The sequence below is a fragment of the Tenrec ecaudatus genome, chromosome 8, assembly GCF_050624435.1.
Source record: "Tenrec ecaudatus isolate mTenEca1 chromosome 8, mTenEca1.hap1, whole genome shotgun sequence".
NCBI classification, from domain to species: Eukaryota; Metazoa; Chordata; class Mammalia; order Afrosoricida; family Tenrecidae; genus Tenrec; species Tenrec ecaudatus.
The window spans coordinates 117,845,580-117,871,635 of record NC_134537.1 but is presented as its reverse complement, the minus strand read 5'-3'; the positions used below and the strand labels follow the sequence as shown (position 1 = coordinate 117,871,635).

Below are 26,056 nucleotides of genomic sequence, written 5' to 3'. Positions count from 1 at the left end.
AGACTTGGGTTTGAGGAGAACATATGTTCACTAGACCTATCACTGCCGGCTTGTGACTAAGGGTTGTATCTTAAACGCAATCACGAACACCAAGCAGCAATTTGCTCCCCCGGCCCCACTCCCAGCAGTTAAAGAAGTCCTCTTGGGGCTGTGGAATAACAGTTATGGTGCCAACCACAAAGTCAGCAGCTCACACCCACCAGCCACTTCAACCGAGAAAAACGAAGCCGTTGGCTCCTGTAAAGAGTTACCTTCTGTACAGGGTCGCTATGAGTCAGGTGTTCTCAGTGGCGCCGGGTTTGGTTTGGTGAGTGAGTCAGGGGAAAGGTCTATCCCGAGCGTGGCATCAAAACGACCATGCTACAGATGCACCAACGGCAGAAAACAAATAGAACAGGCCTGCTGAAAACTACGCAGAGTGATACCTCAGTTACTGAACTCAGTTCATTCCAAAGACTTGCTCAAACCCGAAAAGCTTGAGAACTGAGCATATTTTTCCCATAGAAATAATTGAAAAATAAATAGTTCATTCTGAGGCCCCAAAATTACACTTATAAAATCACTTTTTCCAGGATTTTAACATAAAGTTCCTAGTTCTAAAACATCTAACCACAATAAAAACAGTACATTGAATGTAAAAACGCAATACAGTAAATAAAATACTTAAAGCTTAGATATTTTAGGCAAATAAAGCACTCCCAAATAAGCACAATGATGAAAGTTTTAAAGAACTAACTAAGCACCCCAAAAAACCCCGGAATTTTAAATTTTATTTTTATTTTTTTTCCTCCAAAGCTATGTATTTACATTTTTTTTTATATATAAAACAACCTTACAACCTTCAAAGCACTCTCCATTACACTTAATACATATGTCAAATCTGCGATTCCATTCTTGGAAATATTTTTCAAACTCATCTGAAACATTTTTCTTCACCTTTTCTAAGTCGTCAAATCACTGTCCTTTCATGTCCCTCTTTATTCATGGAAACAAAAAGAAGTCGCATGGAGTGAGGTCAGGTGAGTAAGGTGTGTACAGTAAGAGAGGCATGCTGGTTTTGCCACAATCTGGCGCACTGGGACGGCTGCATGAGCAGGTGCACTGTCATGGTGGCAAAACCAGTCCCCATCTGCCACAAATCTGGCCTTTTTTGTTGCACACCATTAAGCAATCTGTTCAGACCCTCTACATAGAAAGCTTGATTAATTAACAGTCAGACCTGGTGAAATGAACTCCAATTGCACTACAAGTCAACATTTTCATCCATTTGGGAGGCTGACAAATATCCAGAACAAGGTTTATAATCAATCAACATTTTGTTCCGTATCAAGATAGGGGTTGTTCCTCTTCATGCCTAGGGGTCGCCTACAGGAAGTTGGAAGCCGATAAAGGCTAAAGGGCATGTTCCAATTCAGGCCCCAGGCCAAGGGGTGGGGGTGGGGAGGCGGTACACCTAGGTGAGCCGTATACCTGGATTGGCCTAAGCTACGCCAGGTAGGCTTAATTCAGCCAATGGGGTGAACCAGTGTCATTGACCATACCTCCCAGCCACAGGCCCCAAAAGGTTGGCACCTGGAGACCATGGGCCCTCTTTTTCCAGCTGGTCCTGGGCCTTCCGCTGGACCATACTGTGGTCTCTCTCTGTAGCCTCAGGCAGTGCCCAAGGCTGCCTGTGTTCAGCTACTTGTAAAGCCTGAAACTTCTTATAAAGCCTGAAACTTTATCCTTCATAAAAACCCACTTGGATCATAAACTAGGCTTTGGCATTAATCCTTTCTTGTGCAAAGCCAAGAACGGAGGTGTTTTCCCACCCAAGGAATCTAACAATTTCACCTTTTCTGAAATGATAAAACCACTCATATACTTGAGTGCAGTCCTCATAAGCTATGTTCAATATCCCAACAGTTTCTGTGGCATTTTTTCCGGAGCAGCAAACAAAACTTCATAGCCGCACACTGTTCTCTTAAATTGGCCATCACAAAACACGAGATTCAAGCAAAAGTGCCTTTATGAAATAATTCAGTGTGACCAGAGAGGACCTCCCAGACAATGCCACTGGGTGCACTAACTCGGAGTGAGTTGCTGGATGCCTGCCTAAGGAAAACTAGGCTTGGGCCAGCACAATTCTGTTTGGGGGATTACTCCTTTGTATGCTGTCTGAGAAAGAGTAGCATTTAGACTGACGTGTCTAACTGAAGCGACACATGACTCCCAGCCAGCAGTTTTTTCAAGTTGGATTTTTGGTTCAATTATTGAGCAAAGTTATGAAAACCGAGCAGAGATTTTTTCCAAACTTTGCTGTTTGAGTAGTGGCAGCTTTGAGCTTGGAACCATTCAACAACTGGGGCGTCACTAGACTTAGATTCATCAAAAGATTTGTCAAAAGAATACAAAGAGAACTCTCACTGCCATGGAGTTGATTCTGTTTCACAGGGACCCTACTGGACAGGGCAGAGCTGCCCCTGTGGGTTTCCAAGGCAGTAATTCCTTATGGGAGTAAGAACCTCATCTCTCTCCCGTGGAGCAGCTGGTGGATTTGAACAGCTGATCTTGAGGTTAGCTACACACTGTGGGGGGCGGAGAATCTTTAGAATAAATTATCTGATAAGGGTCTAATTTCTAAAATGTATGGAAAAATTCAACAAGTCAACAAGAAGACAACCAATCCAATTTAAACATGGGCAACAGACTAGAATAGACACTTCACCAAAGAGCACACTCCAGCGGCCAACACACACACACACATGCACACAAAAGCGCTCATTAACATTTTAAGAGATGCAAATCAGAATTACAATGCAAAATGGCATTCATTTATAAAAATAAAAAGAGAGAAAAGACAAGACACTGGGAGGTTATAGGCAGATAAGAACTCTTATTCACTGTTGGTGGAGTTGCAAAATGGTACAAACACTATGGGAAAACGGCAGTTCACTTCCTCAAAAAGCAGGAACTAGGAATCCCTCATGAGCCAGCAATCCCAATCATGGGTATACACACCCTAAAGATCTCATGACTAGCAGCAGCAGGAGTAGACATATGCACACCCATGGTCACAGCAGCATTAGTCACAGTAGCAAAAAGATGGAAACAATCTAAGTGTTCATCAATGGAAGATTAGATAAATAAAATGAGTAATAAAATATTCCCAAATCATTAAGAATAATGACGAGCCTTCAAAACATCTTATGTGGATGCATCTAGAGGATATGATGCTAAACGAAATGAGTCCGTCGCATAAAGATTAATATTGAATGAGCACACTTTTATAAAAAATACAATAAATAAATCATGTAAACATATACACAGGCATGAATCTTCATTTGTGGTTACCAAGGAAAAGGAGTGAGGGGAAGTAATGTGGAAATAGCAGACACGTGGTATTTGGGGGGATGGAGAAGGTAGCATGTCTTTGGTAAAGGATACAACAAATATAATTTTGCAACAACACCAACAAAAATGTGTGGTTACACAGATATGTATACAGGGATAGAAATATATGAATATATGCATATATATGTGTGCACAGATAGAAGTATCTGTAGTCATATGTACATAGAAGCATGCATGTGCATGTTTGTGTGTGTATGTATTATATCACTGGCCAACATATACTTTGGTGCCTCAAATTTTGAAAGTTGTTTCTAGGTATATTTGACCTGCTGATTCCAAAAGTGACACCAGTTTCCCCGACAAGCTCTAGTTTTTGAGATACAAAACATATTCCATCTCCCACTCATCACTCCACTCACTCATAAAAAAAATCAGGATATTTTCATGTAGTATTAGCCTGAGACGGAGGAAGTGCATGCTGGCCTTAAGGTAGTTAGTGTTATACTAAATATTATTTAGAAGGTCGTTATTGTTGTACTAAATATTCGGGTCAAGTTATACTTCAGATCGTGTCCTTCGATCCGAAGATATAGTTCAACAATACAAATTACATGAACTTGGAATTTTCCCCAAGTGTCATACCATTTCACCTTTCTTAGAAAATGAAAATCAGCAATTCCAATTTGTTATCTTAAAAAGAGGGCAGAAGTATAAGTTAGTGTATAATTAATAAGGAGTCCTGATGGCATAGTGGGTTATGTGTTTGATTGCTAATCACAAGGTCGGCTCTTCGAGCCCAACAGCTACTCTGCAAAGAAAAATGAGACGTTTTTGATCTCATAAAGATATACAGCATCAGAAACCCACAGAAGAAATTCCACTCTGTCCTACAGGGTTGCTATGAGTTGTACTGAGCTGAATAATAAGGTGCATGTGTTCAATAAATAGGTATTCAAATGTTCTGAACCCCAAAATGCAGTATCCAACTTGTCATATATTGCTCAGCCTCACTGAAAAACCTGCTGTCATCGAATGGATTCTAAGTCATAGTGACCCTATAGGACACAGAAGGGTTCTTCTTTGGGTTTCCAAACCTTTACAGCTTCCAAAGGCTGCAGAGTGACTAGTGGGTGAGTATCTTATGGTCAGCAGCTCAATGAGTAACCAACTAGCCACCACAGCTCCCCTTAGAAGCCCCTTAATACTCATTTCTTTTTTCAGTATTTATTACTTTTTTGGTCTTGCCCTGTATTTTGTGGGTCTGAATTATTCTTATATTTAAAATTAGGATGATAATTTAGCAAATTAGTATAACTTTCTAGTTGAAAAGACAGTGGGACACCATCTCTAAGAAATTAGAACAGATGCAGTCTCTCTAATGTAGTTTTCTGAAGCAGAGCCCCAAATAACCCCAGGAACATGCCTAAAAAACAAGACACCAAGAAAAAAAATCAGGGGGAGGTTGGGCTATGTAATAAACCGCATATTGGAGCACAGAGATGGATACTTCTTAAATATAGCCGAATATCTCAGAGGTTGGTTTTCTTCTTTGGCTAGCCAGAGGTCAGATAGGGCCACGCAGTTTACTCAAGTGTTCTCTGGAAAGGACATGGGCAGTGAAGGTTTTGATTCCTAGAAGTTGTCTTTGGTTAACCCTGTTTGAAATGGCAAAAATGAATGTGTAAAATTTGAGCTCAGTGGATAAAAATGCCCTTGAACCTCTGAGACCATGCCACTTAGTCAAAATGGCTGACAGGTCAAAATGGCTGACAGGTCAAAATGGCTGACAGAGGCCCAGGCCTAGCTTGATGCAGTCAGAGGCCTAAGGCCATGAGTGGGATAGCTAAGACAAGAAAGGATTGAATTCCACTGTTTTAAGAATTGAGCCCCCAGCAGTCAACATGAGCCAAGGCCTCTTCTACCCTGAGACTGGCATCTCTAGACGGTCCCTACCTACTACTATCAACTGTTCTAATGAGACCACCAGAGATGAATTCCTACATCATGGGGCATATGTGAAACCGAATTTAAATTCCTAAAAGTCCAGATTTCCTGGAGCAGCTGAGGACTTCTTAAGACTATTGCCTTGAGACATGCTTTCAACTTTAAACTGAAACGGTCACCTGAGGTCACCTTTTAGCTAAACAACAGATCGATTCATAAACTAAAGAATAGCATCAGTGAGCAATGAGCTTTTTAAAGAAATATCATCTGTAGGTGACCAAGTGGTCCAAAATTTCTCTTAGTTGAAGATGAAAAAGTAAGTGGGTCAGGGAAATAGAAAATAGTCCAGCCAGAATGGAATGAGAAAAATGATGATACATTGTGATAAATGTAACCAAAGATTACAGGGAAAATTGTAGAAATGTGTAAAATAGGACCCTAATTCGCTAAGTAAACTTTCACCTAACACAAAACAAAATATTAATTTTTTTCAAGTCAACCAACTATACATTTGCTAAATTACCTTCTTTGTAAATTAGCAGTTCCTGGTTAATAATATAAATGGATCTGCCCACGCTCATTTTTCCGTTCTTCATGAAACACCCAACACAGACCCTTTTCCTTGAATAAGGCTGAGAAGAAGCAATGATGCGAGAGATGGACATGAGATCCGAACTTCCTTCCCTCCTCTTCCCACAGGAACCCTACTCCCCCCAAACCCGCCGACTTCAGATCGTTTTCCAATAGAAGCTGCCCTTCACATTGGATACTTCTAGTTGCGGTCATTTGAAAGATGCTTCTTTTCCTTTTTCAGGATATCAGATAGGGTGGCAGACATGGACCCTCATGAGACACTTTCCTCATTTTGCTTCCAGGACTTCATGAAATCTTAGTTGTCCCCCCTGCCCCCAGCCCTGGCTACTCCTGCTCAGTCTCCCAGAAAGGGGTCCTCCTCGTCTTCCTGCCACTGGATTCCAGCCCCAAGGCTCAGGCCACACAACTCCTCTCTTACTGACTCTTTCTCTAAGTAGCCTCACACAGCTCTCTGGGTTTGGGCAACTTCCATATGCTGAAAATTGTCGCTGGCTCCAGCCCTGACCTGCCTCTAAACCACAGATCTAAATATTCTACTGCTTACTCAGCACCTCTAGTTGGAAGACCCATGGGCATCTCCAATTCAAAACGCTCAAACTGAATTCTGGGTGTCCCTTCAGACCTGCTCTTTGTCCAGAACTCTCTTCACCAAGAAACAGACTCTATTTCTCACAGCCTGGGCCATTCTCGATTCTCCTCTTTCCCTCCCACACTACCTTCAATCCAGCAGCAGATCACCTTGACTTTGCCTTCCAAGTAGCCCCTGAACACAATCTCTCCTTGCGTTCACTGCTATTTTTTGGCTCAAGCCACTTTCCATCTAGGCCATTAAATACCCCTCTGAGTCGACCGCTCCGCTTCCACCCTGCCACTCCTACCTTTGAAAATACAAATCAAATCCTGGGCACTCCCTATGCAAAAAGTGCAGCGGTTCTCAACCTGTGGGTCATGACCCTTTTGGGGGGTCAAACGACCCTTTCATAGAGGTCACCCAATTCATAACAGTAGCAAAATTATAGTGATGAAGTAGCAACGGCAATAATGTTATGGTTGAAGGGTCACCACCGCGTGAGAAACTGCCTGAAAGGGCCGGGCCTGAGGAAGGTGGAGAACCGCTGCTCGAGCGGCTTTCACTTGCCTCACAATAAATCCAAAGTGTTGCCCGGCCGGGTGAGGCTTTCCGTGGTCTTCTCGCCTTGTCCCACCGCCCGGCACGCCACGGGGAGGCTAACAGCTCGAGGTCACGCGCAGATGCTGCAGAAGGAAAGGTCTGGTGATGGACCGACTTCGGAAAAGCCAGCGATGGGGAGCCCTGTGGTGCACAGCTTCGCTCGGGCACACCCGGGTCGCCAGCAATGGCGGTCCCTGGAGCCGGCTGGTTTTACCGCGCTGCCCTCACTTTGCCTCGGACCCCATCTACCGCCTCTTGCCTCACATGCCTTCAGCTCCGTTGGCCGCAAGTACAACCTGGGAGACTCCCATGAGAGCGACCCGAAGTGTGCCTTCTGCTACCTGCTCGCTTCAGACAGGCCTCTGCCTGCAATCCAGAGGACGTCTTGAATCTTCCCCACTCACTCCGGGTTTATCTAATGCGCTCTGTTATCTAATCTGTGAGTCTCATCACTTCTTGACATGGTATTTTCACTCGTTTACTATTCACCCACTCATTGGTTTCTGAGCTCCACCGAACCTTTTGGCGGGACCTTTTGGCGGGAAAGGCCATCATGTCTCGGGATAGCTCACTCTCCTGGGACCAGCACAGGGCCCAGTCTCTCCAAGCATTTCGCTTGCTTGGCCTTACACACGGGAGATGTTTACAGGGAGCATCTGTCCATCCTGAATGCTCCACAGCCCTCGTTATTTGCATTTCTAAACAATGAGAGATTTTAAGAAAGCATTTATCAACGAATGTGCATTCTCTTTTCCCAAGGAATAAACTGAACCACGAGAAGCGACGCGGGCCTGGTCAGCGTAGGATGGTCGGTGTGTCGCTCTTGGACCCTCCCCGAGGTCTGGGCATAGGGCGGCTCCGCGGTCTCGCCAGCGACACAGCCCTTCCACTGATCCCAAAGCCGCCCTGCCGCTTGTTCAGAAGGGCAGCTCCGCACAGGCCAGGGCCAGCGCTGCGGCACCGGGGAACACAGCGCATGTGTGCCTGGGGATTTGTCCTCGGCGTGGCATGACATAAGAATGGGTAGATTTTCAAAAACGGTTAAGTGTGGTTCTGTACTTTAGAATGGGAAAATGGCAGCGCCGTTTCAATAAACACAGCACCGCAAATTCCACGTAAATGCCCCAAATCAGACGCTGCGAGCCATGTCTGACATAGAGGGAGGTCGCGGACTACTTATAAATGCTCTCTCGCATCAGCTTTCCGGTCAGGAGAGGCAGAGGGGCTCCCAACTCCATCCCACCGAGAAGAAACCACATTCCTTCTCCGAATGCAGAGCATTGTGGAGCTCAGCAGGGCAAACTCGCGGGGTGAGGGCATCCCCAAGCAGCCCCTTCATGCACTTGCAGAGGCCGTTAGATGCCAGAGGCCCGTTCGATGCCTCTGGCCCAGCGCTGAGCAGAAACAACTGGAGCGCGGAGGGACAGGTAGAGCCGGGCCTGCCGTCTGCGCGTGTGCTCTGGGACGACCCTGCAGGGATCGCGGAAGGAGCAGCTCCACGGCAGCCCCTGGCAGGGCTTCCTGTCGTGCGCTGTTTGTGGTCCCAGCCAGCCACAGCATAATTCGAAACAGACAGAACATTCTTAGGGAGGTTTAGGGAAATGGTTATATAATTTAAGGAAGCCAACTTTCTTTTCTAAGTATTGTTCAATATTTCATCGAGAAACATCCTCTTTGCTTCATATACATGTTATTATATGTATGCTGGCAGGCGTCGTTGAGTTGATTATGATTCATAGTGATCTCTTGTGACAGAGCAGAACTGTCCTATGGAAGTGCCATCTTTACTAGAGAAAATCACCTACTCTGGGCAGACTCAAACTGCCAACCTCACCGGTTAGCAGCTGAGCATTTAACCGCTGTGTCACCAGGGTGAGTGGATAGAAAGATTTGTGATGATTGATAGATAGATAGATAGATAGATAGATAGATAGATAGATAGATAGATAGATAGATAGATAGATAGAGGGAGACTTAAAAGCAAAAATATTTCTCCACCTAAATGCATCAAGTAGTACTTATAAATAACGTTCAGTACGTATTGACATGTCTCTCTGTGTTGTGTGTACATGCACGTGCATTGTACTGCAATAGGTGTCTATGTAGACAGAGGCTGCCCATCTTTCACATCATTTGGGGACACACCGGCAGCCATGGATCCCGGAGGCAGGAGGGCAGAGAAGCCATCTCCGCTCTCTCCCAACCAAAGGATGACTGTAGGTTGGAACTGACTCACAGGCAGTGGGATGGGTCTGGGTCTGTGTGCTTGTTCTCTGAGCTTCTGAGGAAGGCACCTTGGGTGACCTGTGTAATGACTGAATGGACACTGTGAGATTATTTTGTATGGCCGTTTCCTGCCTTTTCAAAAGACGCCAAATACTGTATTTCCATCCTCTCAGCAGTCACATACACGGACCTGCCAGGAGCCTTTAAGGTTGTATTTAACAAACTGAATTTGTGCCAACTTGTCCCTGGGCAAGGAGAAAGTGCGGCCACCCAGCCCCTGCCCAGCAGAAACTCTGCCTACATGTCATTAAGCAAGGCTCGGGGCTTAAGAATTCTAATGTTCAACTTCAGTCGCCACAACCATCTTGGACTGCAAAACAGAATGTGGTGTTTTTTGGAAAATTCTTGTCATTTCAAAGGAAAGCCAGGAACTGGTCAGGGCTGGGGAGTGGACAGAACAGGAGCCAGGTTGAGCTCGATTCAGGGCGAGGTTGCATAACAGCAGGAACTGCTTTTCAACTCAAACTGTGTCTGTGCCTGAGGGAGTCCAAGGGAAGTTTGAGGACATCAGGATGTGCAAAGATTAGAAAAGCTGGGTTGTACAAATAATTCCAGTTGAATAATTAATGTCACAAACAAAACAACTATGTAAATGCTAGCATATACATGTGTATACAAAACCAGACAAGTCCAGATGAATATCAGATTATATTTATATAAAGTTATATATATAAAACCTACCAATATATAAAAGCCAAAAACCAAACTAACTGCTGAGAAGGTGATTTCAGAGTGACCCTATATAGGGTTGCGGAGGCTATAAATCTTTTTTTTTTTTGGCTATAAATCTTTAAGAGAACAGATAGCCTCATCTTTCTCGTGCTGAGCGGCTGGTGGGTTTGAACCAATCACTTTACAGTTAGACCAGTCCAACACTTCTAGCAATGGCTCTCTCTGGCTCTCTCGCTCTTTCTCTCTCTACCTTTCTATATTTCTATCTACCATTATCATCTTCGTTTATCACCTAGCTACCTCCTATGCCGTAGCTATGTGTCCGGGCTAGGCTAAACATCAGACACTTACTACAGTGTGCTACTCAGAAATCCATTTTCTTCTTTTCCCGTCAAACTCTATAAAAAGTACAGCTGTTGGAGGTGTTGAGTTCCTTTTGAGGTTTGATGCACCAGAACATTCGATGACCGACCTACAGCAGAGATCCCCTAAAGCAGAGATCCTGGGGCGCCCCGACCAGCGCGGTGGAGCAAGCCCTGGGCCGCGCCATCTCCCAGAAGGACACGTTGACACTGGGGCTGGACCAGGCGCCGCCAGAGGATGCTCGGCTGACCCGCAATGGGCTGTTCTGGCGGGGATGCTGCGAGCCGGGGGCGACTCGTAGCTCCCCCTTTTCTCCTGGGACCCCAGAAAGGTGGCGAGCGGGCGGAGAGGAGACCCGAGAGGGATGCGGGCAGGTGCAAAGGGAAAGAAGGGGCGCCGAGGCCGAGCCTGGGAAGGTTCCAGGGACGGGGAAGAGCGCGCTCCCAGGCGACGGGAGCTGGATGGTGCGGGGGCTCAGCCAGTGCGCGAGCCGGCAGCCCCCCCGCCGTCACTCACCATTCTCTAGGGCGTCGGGCACCAGCAGGAGCGCCAGCAGCAGCCAGAGCTTCATTTTCGGGGGAGCGGGGGCGGGGCGGGGACCAGGGGTGCGGGCTGAGCCGGCCGCGCGCGCGCGCACTGAGCTGAGCGGGGCGCGGGCGCGCGCGGCCCGGGAGCCGCCCCCGGGCGGGAGCCGGCGGCGCGGGGCGGGCGCCTGGGACGCCGCCGCTCGCGGATTCGGTTTCACGGGTCGGGCATTTTTGGGGCAGTGCCGAGTCCGCCGGGCGGGACCTCTCCCCCTGGCGGCGCCCGGAGCCCGCTGCAGGTCGAAGCGGCCGCCGTCACGGAGTTGCGCGCCTTCCGCCGCGCGGGGCACGGCGGCCCGGGGCCGGTGCGCTTTCCCAGGCCCCGTCTCCTCTCCCGGAGCCTCGGCGGTTCGAGCCTCTGCTGGCCCTTTGCGGAGCCGCCCGGCGTGAGCCAGCGCTTCACCTCCGCGCCGCCGGCGCCGAGTCTTTGCCGCGCGCGGAAGTTCTGCATCTGCCGACGACGCGAGCACGGATGGGGCCGAATTTAACCGCGAGCGACTCTGACGCGGGCCACCTGTCAGATGTGATCCAGTTTTTTTGTCCTTATAATTTCATAATTTGATTGAGGTTTTTCTATGTTTTATTTTGTTGGTGGTGATGATTTTGTTGTTGGCTCTTTTTGGGGGGGTTGGGGGGTATGTTTTTCTAGATATGAAATCCAGGATAGGGACAGTAGCTGGATTAATGGTTTCTTGTGGATGTCTTGGGGGAAATGGGGAGTTAATCACAATCAGTACAAGAAAGAAGAAAATATTCTGCATTGGCTGCGGTGATGATTGTACAGCTCTTTTTAATAGGATTGACCTGTTGAATTGTAGGATTCGTGAATTACATGTCGGTGAAATTGTTTAAAAACGAAAGGAACAGTTGACATGGAGTCTGTTCTGGCTCATAGCGACCCCGTGCGTTTTCAGAGAAGAACTGCAATAGAGTTTTCAATGGTTGGAACTTTTCAAAAGGAGACCTTTCTTCCCAAATGCCTCTGGTGGGTTGGAATTCTTCCAGTTAGTAGCCAAGCACCACCCAGGGGCTCCTGCTGTGTAAAGTCCATGGCGATTGAGTGCTTTCTGAGTTCCAGTAGCAATTCTGATGCTCGAGGGACAAAGTAACTGCTTCAGAGGGTTTTCTTGGCGATAATCTTGAAGGATGTGCATTCCCAGACTGCTCTCCCCTGGTGCCCACTGCTCGGTTCCAACTGCCAACCTAAGTCATTGAGCACAAGCTGCTGGCTTACCCAAAGACCTGCTGGGTAACCTCCCCCGCAAAACCCCACTTCCGTCCAGCCATTTCTGACTCGTATGCAACCTTATGCGGAGCCTATGAGACCGTCCTTTACCAGAGCACACAGCTTTCTCTTTCCCCCAAGGAGCAGCTGATGGGTTTGAACCATCCAAATTCATTAATGCTTTTTCAGTCTTTCGTATTCATTGTCTGTCACATGCATATGAAGTTATTAAAAATAGCATGGCTTGGCTGAGGACAATATTCTGGCTCAGAGCAGCCAACGTACAGAGAGGATCAGAGGGCTGGCCCCTCCATGAGACACAACGTCCCTCACTGACCCATAGTGCTATGGGGGACAGCACTGGGGACACGCTGAAGGAGATGTGCCCATTCTGATCCTGCCACAGCGTGGGGAAGCACTAAGGATGCGCAACGGAGCAGCAGGAGGAGCAAAGCAACGAAGTCCCCGAGGAATGCCAAAGGTGGGTTTTAGGGCCAGGGCGTGGCACCCCAGCAGACTTGAAGATACTCATAAAGGTCAATGGACAGACCTGGAACTGTTTGAGGGCTTTATTTTTTTGCTGTTAGTTTTTTGTTCATCTTCTTTTTAGTTGTTTTGTTTTCTTTTGTTGTTATATTATGTTTTGCTTTGTTTTTGTGTGTATTATTGTCTCTGAATGTCTATCTGGACAAGATAGGTGGGATGAGCAATGTGGAGGAGAGAACAACGGAACCGACGGTTCCCAGGAGACACGGGAGAGGGGGAAGTGGGAGAAAGCATGGGGGGAGTGTGCCCATAAACCCAGGGACAAGGGAAAAACAAGTGATCTAAAATTGAGGGTGAGGAGACAATAGGATGCTTGGTGAGCTTGATCAAGGACAACAAAGCCAAGAGGAATTACTGAAACCCAAACGAAGGCCGAACATGATAGTGGGACAAGAAAAAGGTAAAAAGGAAATAGAGGTCTAAATACAGGCATGTATATATGTAAGTACATGTATATACAATGACGGGACTAGATCTATGTACATATACTTATTTATAAAGTCTTATGACATTGGGCTTCCACTCAAGTTCTCCCTCAGCACAAGAACATGTTTTTCTACTAACAACGGCACTCCGTGATGCTCACCTTCCCTGACACGATCGCTGAAAGCAAAATGGGTGCAAAGGCAAATGTGGCGAAGAAAGCTGATGGTGCCCTGTCAAAAGATATAGCATCTGGGGTCTTAAAGGCTTGAAGATAAACAAGTGGTCATCTAACTGAGAAGCAACAGAACCCACATGGAAGAAGCACACCAGCCTGTGTGATCATGAGGTGTCAATGGGATCAGGTATCAGACATCAAAGACCCAAAAGAAAACAAAAAATCATTTCAATGTGAATGAGGGGGAAGGCAGAGAGGAGACCCAAAGCCCATCAGTGGTCAGTTGGACCTCCCCTGTCAGAAGCGTCATAAGGAAGAGATGAGCCGGCCAGGGTGAAGTATAGCACCGACGAAGCATAACTTTTCGCTGCTTCTTTATTTCTTCCTCCCCCGCAACTATCATGACCCCAATTCTACCTTACAAATCTGACTAGACCAGAGGCTGTAAACTGGAGATAACAGCCCGAAACCCAGGAAACCCAGGACAGGTAAGCCCCTCAGGATCAATAATGGGAGTAGCAATACTAGGAGGGTAAGGGAAGTCGGGGGTGGGGGGAGTAAGGGGAAACAGATCACAATGATCGATATATGACTCCCTCCCAGGGGAACAGAAAAGTGGGTGAAGAGGCAGTAGATGGTTTAAGATATGAAAATAATAGTAATAATAATTTATAAATTATCAAGGGTTCATGGGGGAGGGAGGGAAAAAACGAACTGATACCAAGGGCTCAAGTAGAAAGAAAATGTTTTGAAAATGATAATGGCAACATATGTACAGATTTGCTTGACACGATATATATATGGATTGTGATAAGAGTTGTATGAGCCCCCAATAATATATATATATATATATATGTATATATATATAATGGCTTGAATAAGTGAACCTTAGTCCTCAAAGAACTTCCGCAAAATAAGGACCAAGGTTTGTTTCTCAACAATGCCATGAACTCTTAGCTCCCTACGCAGTCGCTTATACTCCCTGTATTTGGGGGTCTCCGTTTCTCAGTGAGGCAACTGGACTTGACAATTATTTCAACAGATGTTTATTGAGTCCTATGGGTTTGGTATTATAGATATACTGGCTAAACCAATGTCACTGTTTCTAAGGTTCAGCCAATCTAGCCAGGACACAAGTAAGCAGACCACAGAAAAGCAGACCCATGCTGAAAGTTCTTGGAGCAAAGAGCCCCAGGAGCGCAGGGGGAGTTCTTCTGTGCAGAGGTTCCCTCCCTGTTCTAGCCCATTGCTATTGAGCAGATTACGTTGCCAACAACTCCATTTGTGGTGATGCAGAACTGTGCTCCAGAGCGTCTCCAGTGGCTGGGCTTAGAGAAGTAGATCGTCGGGCCATGCGTCGGGGGAGTCTCTGGGTGGACTCCCACTTCCAGCTTTCGATTAGCAGCAATGTGTGTTGGCCATGGGCACCACGCTTTGCTCTTGGACTCCAGGAAGACGCCTATGCCCCTCTCACAATTTAGCTGTTTATCTACTTAAACTTTGTCTTCATTACCTACCTCTGCCACAACACCAAACGCACCACTGGTGGGTGACTCAAAAGAGCAGACATCCATCTTCTTACAGTTCAGGGGAGCAGAAAGCCGGCCCTCTAAAGGAGGCCCTTTACTGCCTTAGCTTCTTGTTGTTGTGAAGTGCCGTGGAGTCGGGTCCAACGTGTCGCACACACGACACACAGAGCACTCTGGCCCGTGCCACCCTCACAGTTGTTCCTGTGCTTGAGCCCATGGCTGCAGCCACTGTGTCAGCCCTTCTCATTGAGAACCTTCCTTGTTACGTTACCAAACACAATGTCCTCGCCTGTCCATAGGCCTATGCGGTATATAGTCTCCTACGACCCCGGGTCAAACTCCTTAAAAACCATCATCGCGTTCTGTCTGACTTCTAAGTCTGCGGGTCTGAGTAGTCCCTTTACTGATTCAGATGGGATCTGTTGAAATCACTCCATGCTCTCCAACTGTGTCCCCTGTGCTGTAGATAGAGAGGCCCCAGAGTTGTCTGCAATGAGGACTTGGTAGTTGACCCCATAGACTTGCTAACAGAGAGCTGAGGACAACAGCCGACCCGGTGAGTGGAACTGCAAGCTGCTCCCTGGAGGTCGAATACATAACGGCCGCACTTTATATACAGTACGGGAGGAAGAGGTGATTTCAAGATGGTAAAAGGTTTATAAATATCTACTAGCCATACTGACCCAAATTTGTTAGTTTCATATGAAAATGATCAGTAACAGCTATTTCACAATTAAGGGAATGCTCTGTCAGGGAAAGCATGTAGATCATCTTGCAAGAACAAAGGGTTATCACAGACATTGGCCCCTGAGCGGCAATTGAGGTTGCAGCTCCTCCCAATAGTGCCCCTGGTGTCACAGTCCAGGAGAAACTAACCTCTTTTGGAATGTGCCATGATTGTCAGTGGGTCAGCAGTTCAAGCCTAGTAACCCTCCATGATGGAACCTAAAACAGCAAAATCTACTACATACGGGGATCTGCTGACAGCAGCCAATCATTGGAAGGAGATTTGAGTGGCATGCAACCCCTTTGCCTGACTGAATTTAACCATTTATATAGATATATATATACACATATATATCACTGGTTTGTCTTTCTACAGAATTCAGCCTCACACAGAACTGAATGTACACAGAGACATTTCTTTGATCTTAGGATCCAGAGGGCCTATGGCCTGCCCTCCACCACTCGTCCGTCTTTCTGTCACACTGCGGTGGCTGGTGTGTTGCTGCTATCTGTCCCTGGTGTTTGAAGCACCAATAAGTTCACCCAAAGTGAACAGGTGTCAGCTGAACTTCCAAAGGAAGAACAGATGACAAAGACAGAAGTGGCAGCTCACTTCAAAGGAAATAGTTGCTGAAAACCTTATATATCTCTGTAAAGCGGCCAGTTAATAAGGTCCTAATGAATTATGACTGAAGAAGAGCTGCCTTCTCAATGTCAAGTCCACCATGGTGATGTAAATGGAGCAAAGCCTGTGGGCAGAAAGCCTTCAGGACCCTCATTTGCTGATGGGGCAAGACTCAAAATGAGAGGAAACAGCTGTGAACGTCAATGAATAATTGGAACTTGGAATGTACAAAGCATGCCTCTATTAAAATCGGAAGTTATCAGAAATGAAAAGCAATGCACAGAGATCGATATCCCAGGTGTTAGCGAGCTGAAATGGACAGGTATTGGCTGGCATTTCGAATCATAAAATCATATGATTTACTATACTGGCAATGGCTCAAGCAAGAGGAATACTGTTGCATTCATTCAAGATCTATTTCAAGATCTATCTTGAAGTACAATGGATTCTGATAAAATTATACCCATCCAGCTTCAAGGAAATCTAATCAATACAACTACAATTCAAATATATGCCCTACCACTAACGCAGTGATGAAGCTATGAAAAAATTCTGTTGTCTTCAGGCTAAAAACTGATCAAGCCTGCAATCACGATGCAGATAATTATTGGGGATTGGAATGCAGCAATTGGAAACAACGAGGAAAAAAACAGTTGTTGTAAAATATGATATGGATGATATAAATGAAGGTGGAGATCAAGTGACAGAATTTTGCAAGATCAACTTCTTCATAGCAAATACCTTTCTTCAACAACACAGTGACTTTGCACATGGACTTCTCCAAATGGAATACAAAGAAATCAAATTAGCTACATCTATGGAAAGAGAAGATGAAGAAGCTAAATATTAGCTGCTAAAATAAGGTCAATAGGGCAGACTGTGGAATAGACTATCAATTGCTCATACGTAAGTTCAACTTGAAGCTGAAAAAATGAAAACAAGTGCACGAGAGCTAAAATATGACCTTGAGTGTATCCCATCAGAATGTCAATGCCATTTCAAGAACAGATCGAATACATTGGACGTTGATGACAGACGGCATGATGAGCTGTGGGAGGACATCAAGAACATCATTCATGAAGACAGAAAATTAACATTAAAAAGACAGGAAATAATGAAAAGATGAAGCCTTTGAGACATCAGATGCAATATCTTTTGATAGCAGGGCACCATTAGCTTTCTTCACCACATTTGCTTATGCATTTGCTTTGTCTTCAGCAATCGTGTCAGGACAGGCTGGTGTGCTTCTTCCATGTGGGTTTTGTTTCTCAGCTAGATGGCTGCTTGTTTATTTTCAGGCTTTTAAGACCCGGGATCAGGTATCAGGCATCAAAGACCAAAAAAATCATAGTATCGTGAATGAGAGGGGTTGCGGAGTGGGGACCCAGGGCCCATCTGTGGGCAACTGGACATCCCCTTACAGAAGAGCCACATGGAGAGGATGAGCCAGTCAGGGTGCAGGGTAGCAATGATGAAACATACAATTTTTCTCTAGTTCTTGAATGCTTACCCTCTTCCCCCCACTATTGTGATCCCAATTCTACCTTACAAATCCCACTGCATCGGAGAATGTACACTGGTACAGATAGGTACTGGAAACACAGGGAATCCAGGACAGATAAACCCCTCAGGACCAGTGGTGAGAGTGGTGATACCAGGAAGGTGGAGGGAAGGTGAGGGAGAAAGGGGGAACAGATTACAAGGATCTACATATAACCTCCTCCCTGGGGTACGGACAGCGGGGAAGTGGGTGAAGGGAGACGTCAGATGGTATAAGATATGACAAAGTAATCATTTATAAGTTATCAAGGGTCCATGGGAGAGAGGGCAGTGGGGAGGGAAGGGAAGAATGAGGCGCTGATACCAAGGACTCAAGTAGAAAGCAAATGTTTGAGAATGATGAAGGAAACAAATGTATAAAAGTGCTTGACCAATGGATACATGTATGGATTGTGATAAGAGTTGTACGAACCCCCAATAAAATGATTTTTTTAAAAGAAAAGAAAATATCACAGTGGATGTCAGAAGAGACTCTGAAACTTGCTCTTAATTGTAGAGTAGCTGAGGCAAATGGAAGAAATGATGAAGTCAGCTGAGCAGAATTTCTCAAAGGGCAGCTCGAGAAGACAAAGACCAATATTAAAATGAAATGTGTGATAACCTAGAGTTAAAAATCCAAAACGGAAGAACACACTCAGTATATCTTAAACTGAAAGAACTCAGGGAAAAATTCAAGCCTTGAGTTACAATACAAACAAGGTTTTATGGGCAACGTATTGAATGATGCAGGAAGCATCCAAAGAAGATAGAATACGCAGTCATAAAAAAAAAGTAGTCTTTATGCCACCATTCTAGAAAGTAGCATGTGAGCAAGAACCAATGGCACTGAAGGAAAAGTTCAAGCATGGTTGAAAATATTAGCCAAAACACGGTTCCAGGAATTGATAGAATACCAATTGAAATGTTTCAACAAGCTGATGAAGCATTGGAAGCACTCACTTGTCTATGCCGAGAAATTTGGAAAACAGTGCTACTTGGCCAACTGACTGGAAGAGATTCTTTTTTGTATCCATTCCAAAAAAAGGTGACCCCACAAAACGCTCACATAATAGAACATTATTATTAAGAGCACATTATTATTAAGAGCACATTGCTGAAAATCACTCCACAGCGGCACTTTTCAGCAGTACATTGACTGGGAGCTGTCAGAAGTTCCAGCTGGATTCAGAAGAGGACTTGGAACAAGGGATAGTGTTGCTGATGTCAGATGAATCTTGGCTGAAAGCAGACAAGCTTACAAACATGTTTACTTGTGTTTACTGGCTAGGCCAAGGCATTGGGCTGTGAATCGCATTGAGAAGAATGGGAATTCCAGAACCCTTCATTGTGCTCATGGGAAACCTGTACATGGATCAGTAGAGAGTTTTGAAACAGGACAAGGCAATACTGCATGGTTTTAAACCAGGAAAGAGGTGTGTCAGAGCTGTATGCTCTCACCAGTCATAGTCATCTGTATGCTGAGCAAATAATCAGAGAAACTGGCTATATGAAGAATGTAGCATCCAGATTGGAGGAAGGCTTATTATGCAGATGCCACAGCCTTGCTTGCTGAAGGTGAGGACTTGAACTTGCTGATGAGGATCGAGGATTGAAGCCTTCAGAATGGATCACAGCTCAACGTAAAGAAGGCCAACATCCTCACAACGGAACCACTGGGTCAGATCAGAGACAAGCTGGAAGGTGCCAAGGCTTTCATCTTGTGTGGGTCCACAATTAATGCTCGTGGTAGCAGCCGTCAAGAGATCCAAATGACGAGTTGTACAAGACCTCTTTAAAGCATTGAAAAGCAAAGAGGTTACTTTGAGGGCTAAGATGCCAAAAGAAGAAGGATATCGCTCTTGGAAGGAGTACTGCCAGAATGCTCCTTATAGGCAAGGCAGGTAAGACTTTATCTCGTGTTCTCTCGACATGTCATCAGGAGCGATGAGCTCCTGAGGAAGAAAATCATGCCGGTCAAGCAGAGGGTCAGTGAAGGAACGGAATGTCCTCAAGGAGAGGGATGGACACAGCGGCTGCAACCGTGGGCTCAGATATAGGAACAATGGCAGGACGGTGCAGGACCAGGCAGTATTTTGCTGTGTTGTGCATAGGGTCATTAAGAGCCAGAAACACCTCCATGGCAGGCCCTAAATTGCCAGAAGAATAATTTTTAAGTTTTATTAGGTCATAATGCACATATCATACAGTAGTTCAAACATATCGAATCATATGATCATTGCCACTATGTTTGCAATTAGACACTTTTAAAAATTAAATCATTTTATTGGAGGCTCTTTTACAGCTCTTGTAACAATAGAATTTTTCTTTTTTGTGTACATTTACTTTTTTTCTTTTTACCATTTTATTAGGGGCTCATACAACTCCCATCACAATCCATACATACATCAATTGTGTAAAGGACATGTGTACTTTCATTGCCCTCATTATTCTCAAAACATTTGCTCTCCACCCAAGCCCCTGGCATCAGGTCCTCATTTTTCCCCTCCCTCCCCACTCTCACCTCCCTCATGAACCCTTGATAATTTATAAATTATTATTTTGTTATATCTTGCTCTGTCCCATGTCTCCCTTCACCCACTTTTCTGTTGTATGTCCCCCAGGGAGGAGGTCACATGTAGATCCTTGAAATCGGTTCCCCTTTCCAACCCACCCTCCATATTCCCTCCCAGTATCACCACTAGTCCTGAGGGGATCATCCGCCCTAGATTCCCTGTGTTTCCAGTTCCCATCTGTACCAGTGTACTTCCTCTGATCTAGTCAGGCTTGCAAGGTAGAATTCTGATCATGACAATGAGGGGTGGGGGGCGGAGGAAGCATTTAGGAACTAGAGGAAAGTTGTATTTTTCATCGCTGCTACATCGCACCCTGACGGGCTCATCTCCCGAAGACCCTTCTGTAAGGGGATGTCCAGTGGCCTACAAATGGGCTTTGGGTCTCCACTCTGCACTCTCCTGCTCATTCACTATGGTAAGATTTTTTGTTCTGATGATTCCTGATACCTGATCCCTTGACACCTTGTGATCACACAGGCTGGTGTGCTTCTTCCATGTGGGCTTTGTTGCTTCTGAGCCAGATGGCCGCTTGTTTACCTTCAAGCCTTTAAGACCCCAGACACTATCTCTTTTGATTGCTGGGCACCATCAGCTTTCTTTGCCACATTTAGTTGTTCACCCACTTTGTCTTCGGCGGTTGTGTTGGAAAGGTGAGCATCATAGAGTGCCAATTTAATAGATGAAAGTATTCTTGCATTGAGGGAGTACTTGAGTGGAGGTCAAATGTCCCTCTGCTACCTTAATACTAACCCTATAAATATATGCACATAGATCTATTTCCCCATTCTCATGTATAAATATATTTGCATATGTACATGTCTTTATCTCGACCTCTATAAATGCCCTCTGCATCCCAGCTCTTTCCTCTATTTCCTTTGACTTTCCTCCTGTCCCGCTATCATGCTCAGTCTCCACCAGGGTTTCAGCAATTCGTTTTAGTTACATTACCCTTGATCATGCCCAACCAAGCCTCCCACACCTTCCTCACCACTGATTTGGATGGCTTGTTGTTCCCTTGTCCCTGGGTTTATTAACACCACTACCTTTCCCCCCACCTCCCCATGTCCCCACGGAACTATCGGTCCCGTTGTTTTCTCCTCTGATTGTTCATCCAGCCTATCTTGTTTAGACAGACCTGAGGAGATAACATGCACAAAAGCAAGACAGAGCACAACCAAGCAACACTATACAACAAAACAACAACAACAAAAAAATGACCAAAACAAAACAAAACACAACAAGAAAGAAAAGCTTGTAGTTAGTTCAAGGATTGTTTGTTGGCCTTTAGGAGTGTTTTCCAGTCCAGTCTGTTGGGGCACCACGCCCTGGCCCCAAAGTACACCTTCAGCATTTCCTGGGGACCTTGCCGCTCCATTCCCTTGCTGTTCTGTTGCACCCACTTAATGTCTTGCCTTGGTGTGGCAGGATCCGATTGGGTGCAATTCCCACACTGTCACTGGTGTTGTCCCCTTTAGGGCTATGGGTCAGTGAGGGACATCATGTCTCATATTGGGGCCGGCCATGTGGTCCTCTCTGTGGACTGGCTGCTCTAATTTGGAACATTGACCTCCTGCCTTGGTGGACCATGATGTGCTCCACTCTCTCTTCCTCCTCTTTCATCTGCTCCGTGTGCTCTGATCAGGTATGTCCCTCTTCCAGAGCTGTAGATTCAATACTGTCCTTTGAAATAAATTCTTCTGAGGGGAGGGGCAGATGTCCACTTAGTAGTTGGTGTTGGGGCTGGCCCCCCAGACCTCTCTACTGGTTCCCTACTCCACGCCAGCATGTTGCATTCACATCTTGGAGCACCGGTTGAAGTCTGGTCCCTCTTTCCCTGTGGAGACAAACAATACGCTCCCCTTGGAGGGTTAGTGCCCTGTGCCCCCGCTACCCTTTTCTTTTTTATTATTATTTTTTTCCTTTCCTCACCTCCTTTTTAGTTGTCTACTATGTGTATCCCTGTATTTGGTCTGGTTTCTGCCATATTATCTGGTCCTCACCCCAGGAATGTTTGTATACTATAGCTTTTTCCCTATGCCCCCTTTGCCTTTTCTTTCTTTTTCTTAAAAGCTTACCTCAGCAGCCTTTCAAGTATTTCTATATTTAAGTCAATGCTATCTTGAGGTCTGTTTTCTCTTTTTTGCCCTCTGGGTTAAGTTATTCTAGGTGGTGGTGTCTTATTTATGCTTGGTGAGTGTTGTTCTTCTGTCCATACTGGGTGGGCAAGGATCTTTTGTAGGGCTGGGTTTCTTCTAACGTTTTTTTTGTGAGTTTATCCTTGTCTGGGAAGACTCTTATTTCTCCATCTATCTTGATCAATAATTTGGTTGGGTAGAGTATTCTTGGGTTTGCATTGTTTTCCTTCAATTTTGGAATGTGTTACTCCACTCTCGCCTCTTCTTCATAGTTTCTGCTGATAGATCTGAGCATATTCTTATTTGGGAACCTTTCTACATGATTGCTTGTTTTTCCCTAGCTGCTCTTATGATTTTCTCCCTTTCTTCAAAGTTGGATAATTTAACTATTATGCGCCTTGGTGACTTCTTCTTGGGATTTAGTCAACCTGGTGTTTTTTCAGCCTCTTGAATGGTTGCCTGGTTTTCATTCATTAAGCTGGGGAAGCTTTCCTCCAATAATTCTCTCACTATTGTTGCAGATGACTTCTTTGTGTGTCTTTCTACAGTAAGCCAATAATTCTAATGTTGTTCCACTTCATAGCTTCAGACATAGCTCTTAAGTTTTCTTCAGCTTCTCTGATGATCTTATTAGAATTTTGTTCGCATTTGTTAAAGTCTGCTTGGCTGTCCTCCAAGTCACTGATGCTGTTCTATGATTCCTCCAGTTGCTTCTCGAGGTCTGTGAGTCTGCTACTGGTTTTTGTAATTTCCTCCCTAAGCTCCTGTATTTCTCTTTGGTTTATGGCTTTTACCTCTTCTATCATTTCATCCTCTTTTCTGTATTGTTTCCCTCATATCCTGTATGACTCCAAGTAGCATTCTGAAAATTTATTTCAGTGGCAGCTCAATGTCTGCTTCTTCTATGCATATCATTATGTTAAGGACATCTTCTGCCATTGCCTTTTGTTTCTCCCTTTTTTTCATTGAGGTCGTTGGGGCTGATGGCTGTTTGCATTGCATTGTTTTAGAGGAGCCAGGTGTCATTTTCCAGGGAGTCGAAGAGCACTGGCTCTCTCTGGGAGACTTGTAGGAGTGCTTCTTTGAACTGCCTATAGCTTATTTCACTATGGAATTAACCTACCACTTTATCCTCCTGTGTCTTCCCTCTCAGGGGAGTGACCCAGAAGGGTTGCCTGCTTTGGTGTTGCAGAGGTTGGGCAGATGTTCCTGCAGCAGCTTGCAGTGTTGAGGAGTGTTGGCCGAGCTGCCTTATGTCCCTCGGCACACAGGCAGGAATTCCCCAGTAAGAAGTTGAGCAGAGTATCCCCTGGTGGATGTTGGCAGGGCCTTTTCCAGCCTTGCTAGCTACACAGGGTAGAACTCACCTATCTGGGTGTGGCGCAGGCGTAAATGCCCTAGGCTAAGGGGAGTGGTCTGGAGCTTAGCAGTAGAGTGTGAGAGGCCAAGGAAGAGACAAAGAGGAGAAAAAAGTTAAAAAGCAAGCCCATTGAGCCTGTGAGGGGTGGGAGATGGAAACAAAGCAACAATATAGCTGAGTCAAATCCCCACCAGTGGAGCTGCAAGGGTTTAGTCCCTGCAGCGGCAAGCTGTGGCTGTGTTGAGACCAAGACACTCTACAGACTCCAAATGGTCCCGGCTCCGGCAGAGACAGTGGCTGGACCAAGGTCAAGCCCCAGCCGGCCTCCACTGAGGTAAACCAACAGCCCCCAGCCCCTCAAAACTCCATGGGTCTGTGGCTACTTATCTTTATGATGCTCCTCCTGCATTCCAGCAGTATTGAATTTCCCTCTAAGCAACTCTCCTGGGCTGAATTCTGCGGAGTCCCTCTGGTATGTGTTACTCCGTCGCCATCTTGCCGGAAGACCTAGACACTTTTGACCTAGTTTCTATCCAGTTTTTTTCAAGGCACATGACATCCTTCATAGGCCAAGACTCGATGTGGAAACCCCACCAAGTGAACTGGACTGTACCTCAAACTCACCTGTAACCCTGACTTAGGGACGACACCCCAGTGTGAGCTGCAGCAGCTGACTGCTATACCAAGAGTATAGAACAGATAGTTGTTGAACTTTGGTTCCGAGCTTTTGCTTTGAGGGCAACCCAAGAATGGTGGCCTGGGACTAACTACCATGTCATTTTAATGCCCCCCCCCCCCGATGTATTATTAATTTGGTAGATTTGGTTCTGCCACTGTCAATGAATATTCTTCACCATTTTTCCATTTTTCATCAAACCCCATTGTTTGTGTAGTGCCCAGTCACTTTAATCTGTACAATTCAATAGTTTATGTCTTGTGGTTCATAGCCAGCCAATACTTGTATAATCTCCTTCCATCAACTATGTTTTAAATTCTATAGCATTGCCTAAGTTAATGACACTATCAATAGAATACCTTACTATCCAGAGAGATGATTGGTAATGTTCTCTAACATAAAATGGCAATGATGTCTCTAAGGTGAACTACAGACATGTATAAACCATAGATGCATGAATGAATTTTGGCCTGCACGTAATTCTAGCCCCACTCCAAGAACAATTAGTTCTCTTTTGTAAAGGTTATTTTATTGGGAGGCTCTTCCAGCTCTTTTTTTTAAAAACAATTTATTAGGGGCTCATACAACTCTTATCACAGTCCATACATATACATACATCAATTGTATAAAGCACATCTGTACATTCTTTGCCCTAATCATTTTCTTTTTTTTTCTCCTCTTTTCTTTTTTTACATTTTATTAGGGACTCATACAAGTCTTATCACAATCCATACATATACATACATCAATTGTATAAAGCACATCCATACATTCCCTGCCCCAATCATTCTCAAAGCATTTGCTCTCCACTTAAGCCCTTTGCATCAGGTCCTCTTTTTTTCCCCTCCCTCCCCGTTACCCACTCCCTCATGTGCCCTTGGTAATTTATACATTGTTATTTTGTCATATCTTGCCCTATCCGGAGTCTCCCTTTCCCCCCTTCTCTGCCGTCCATCTCCCAGGGAGGAGGTCACATGTGGATCCTTGTAATCAGTTCCCCCTTTCCAACCCACTCACCCGCCACTCTCCCAGTGCTCTTCCAGCTCTTATAACAATCCGTACATCAATTGTATCAAGCATATTTATACATACATATGCTGTCATCATGATTTTCTAAACATTTAGTTTCTGTTTGAACCCTTGGTATCAGCTCTTTTTACCCTCCCTCACCACCTCCCATCCTTGTGACCCTATGATAAATTATTTTTCATATCTTACACCGACCACTGTCTCCCTCCACCCGCGATTTCTTCCCCCCTCCATTCTCCACCTTCCTCCTACCCTCCTGGTATTGCTACTCCCATTTCTGTTCCCGAGGGGTTTATATGACCTGGATTCCATGTGTTGTGAGCTCTTATCTGTACCTGTGTACATCCTCCAGCCTAGCTTGAAGAGAAATGCAGGACTGGGGTCATGATAGTGGGAGGTGAGGAAGCCTCAAGGAACCTGAGGAATATTGTGTTTCATCGGTGCTATACTTCACCCTGGTCGACTCATCCATTCCTTGCAAGCCTTCTGTGAGGGAATGTCCCATTGTCTACAGATGGGTTTTGGGTCTCTGCTCCGACTCTCAT

At 45.4% G+C, this 26,056-nt stretch overlaps 1 protein-coding gene across 1 annotated transcript in view; it reads right to left on the bottom strand.

The window, feature by feature from the left end:
- PDGFRL (platelet derived growth factor receptor like) overlaps window positions 1–11,387 on the bottom strand; it is a 54,060-nt gene extending 42,673 nt beyond the window's left edge. The window contains exon 1 of the mRNA XM_075556780.1: window positions 10,880–11,387. Within this exon, the coding sequence (XP_075412895.1) occupies window positions 10,880–10,934 (55 nt within the window). The 5' untranslated portion in view covers window positions 10,935–11,387. The remainder of the gene's footprint in view (window positions 1–10,879) is intronic.
- Between the last annotated feature and the right edge of the window lie 14,669 nt (window positions 11,388–26,056).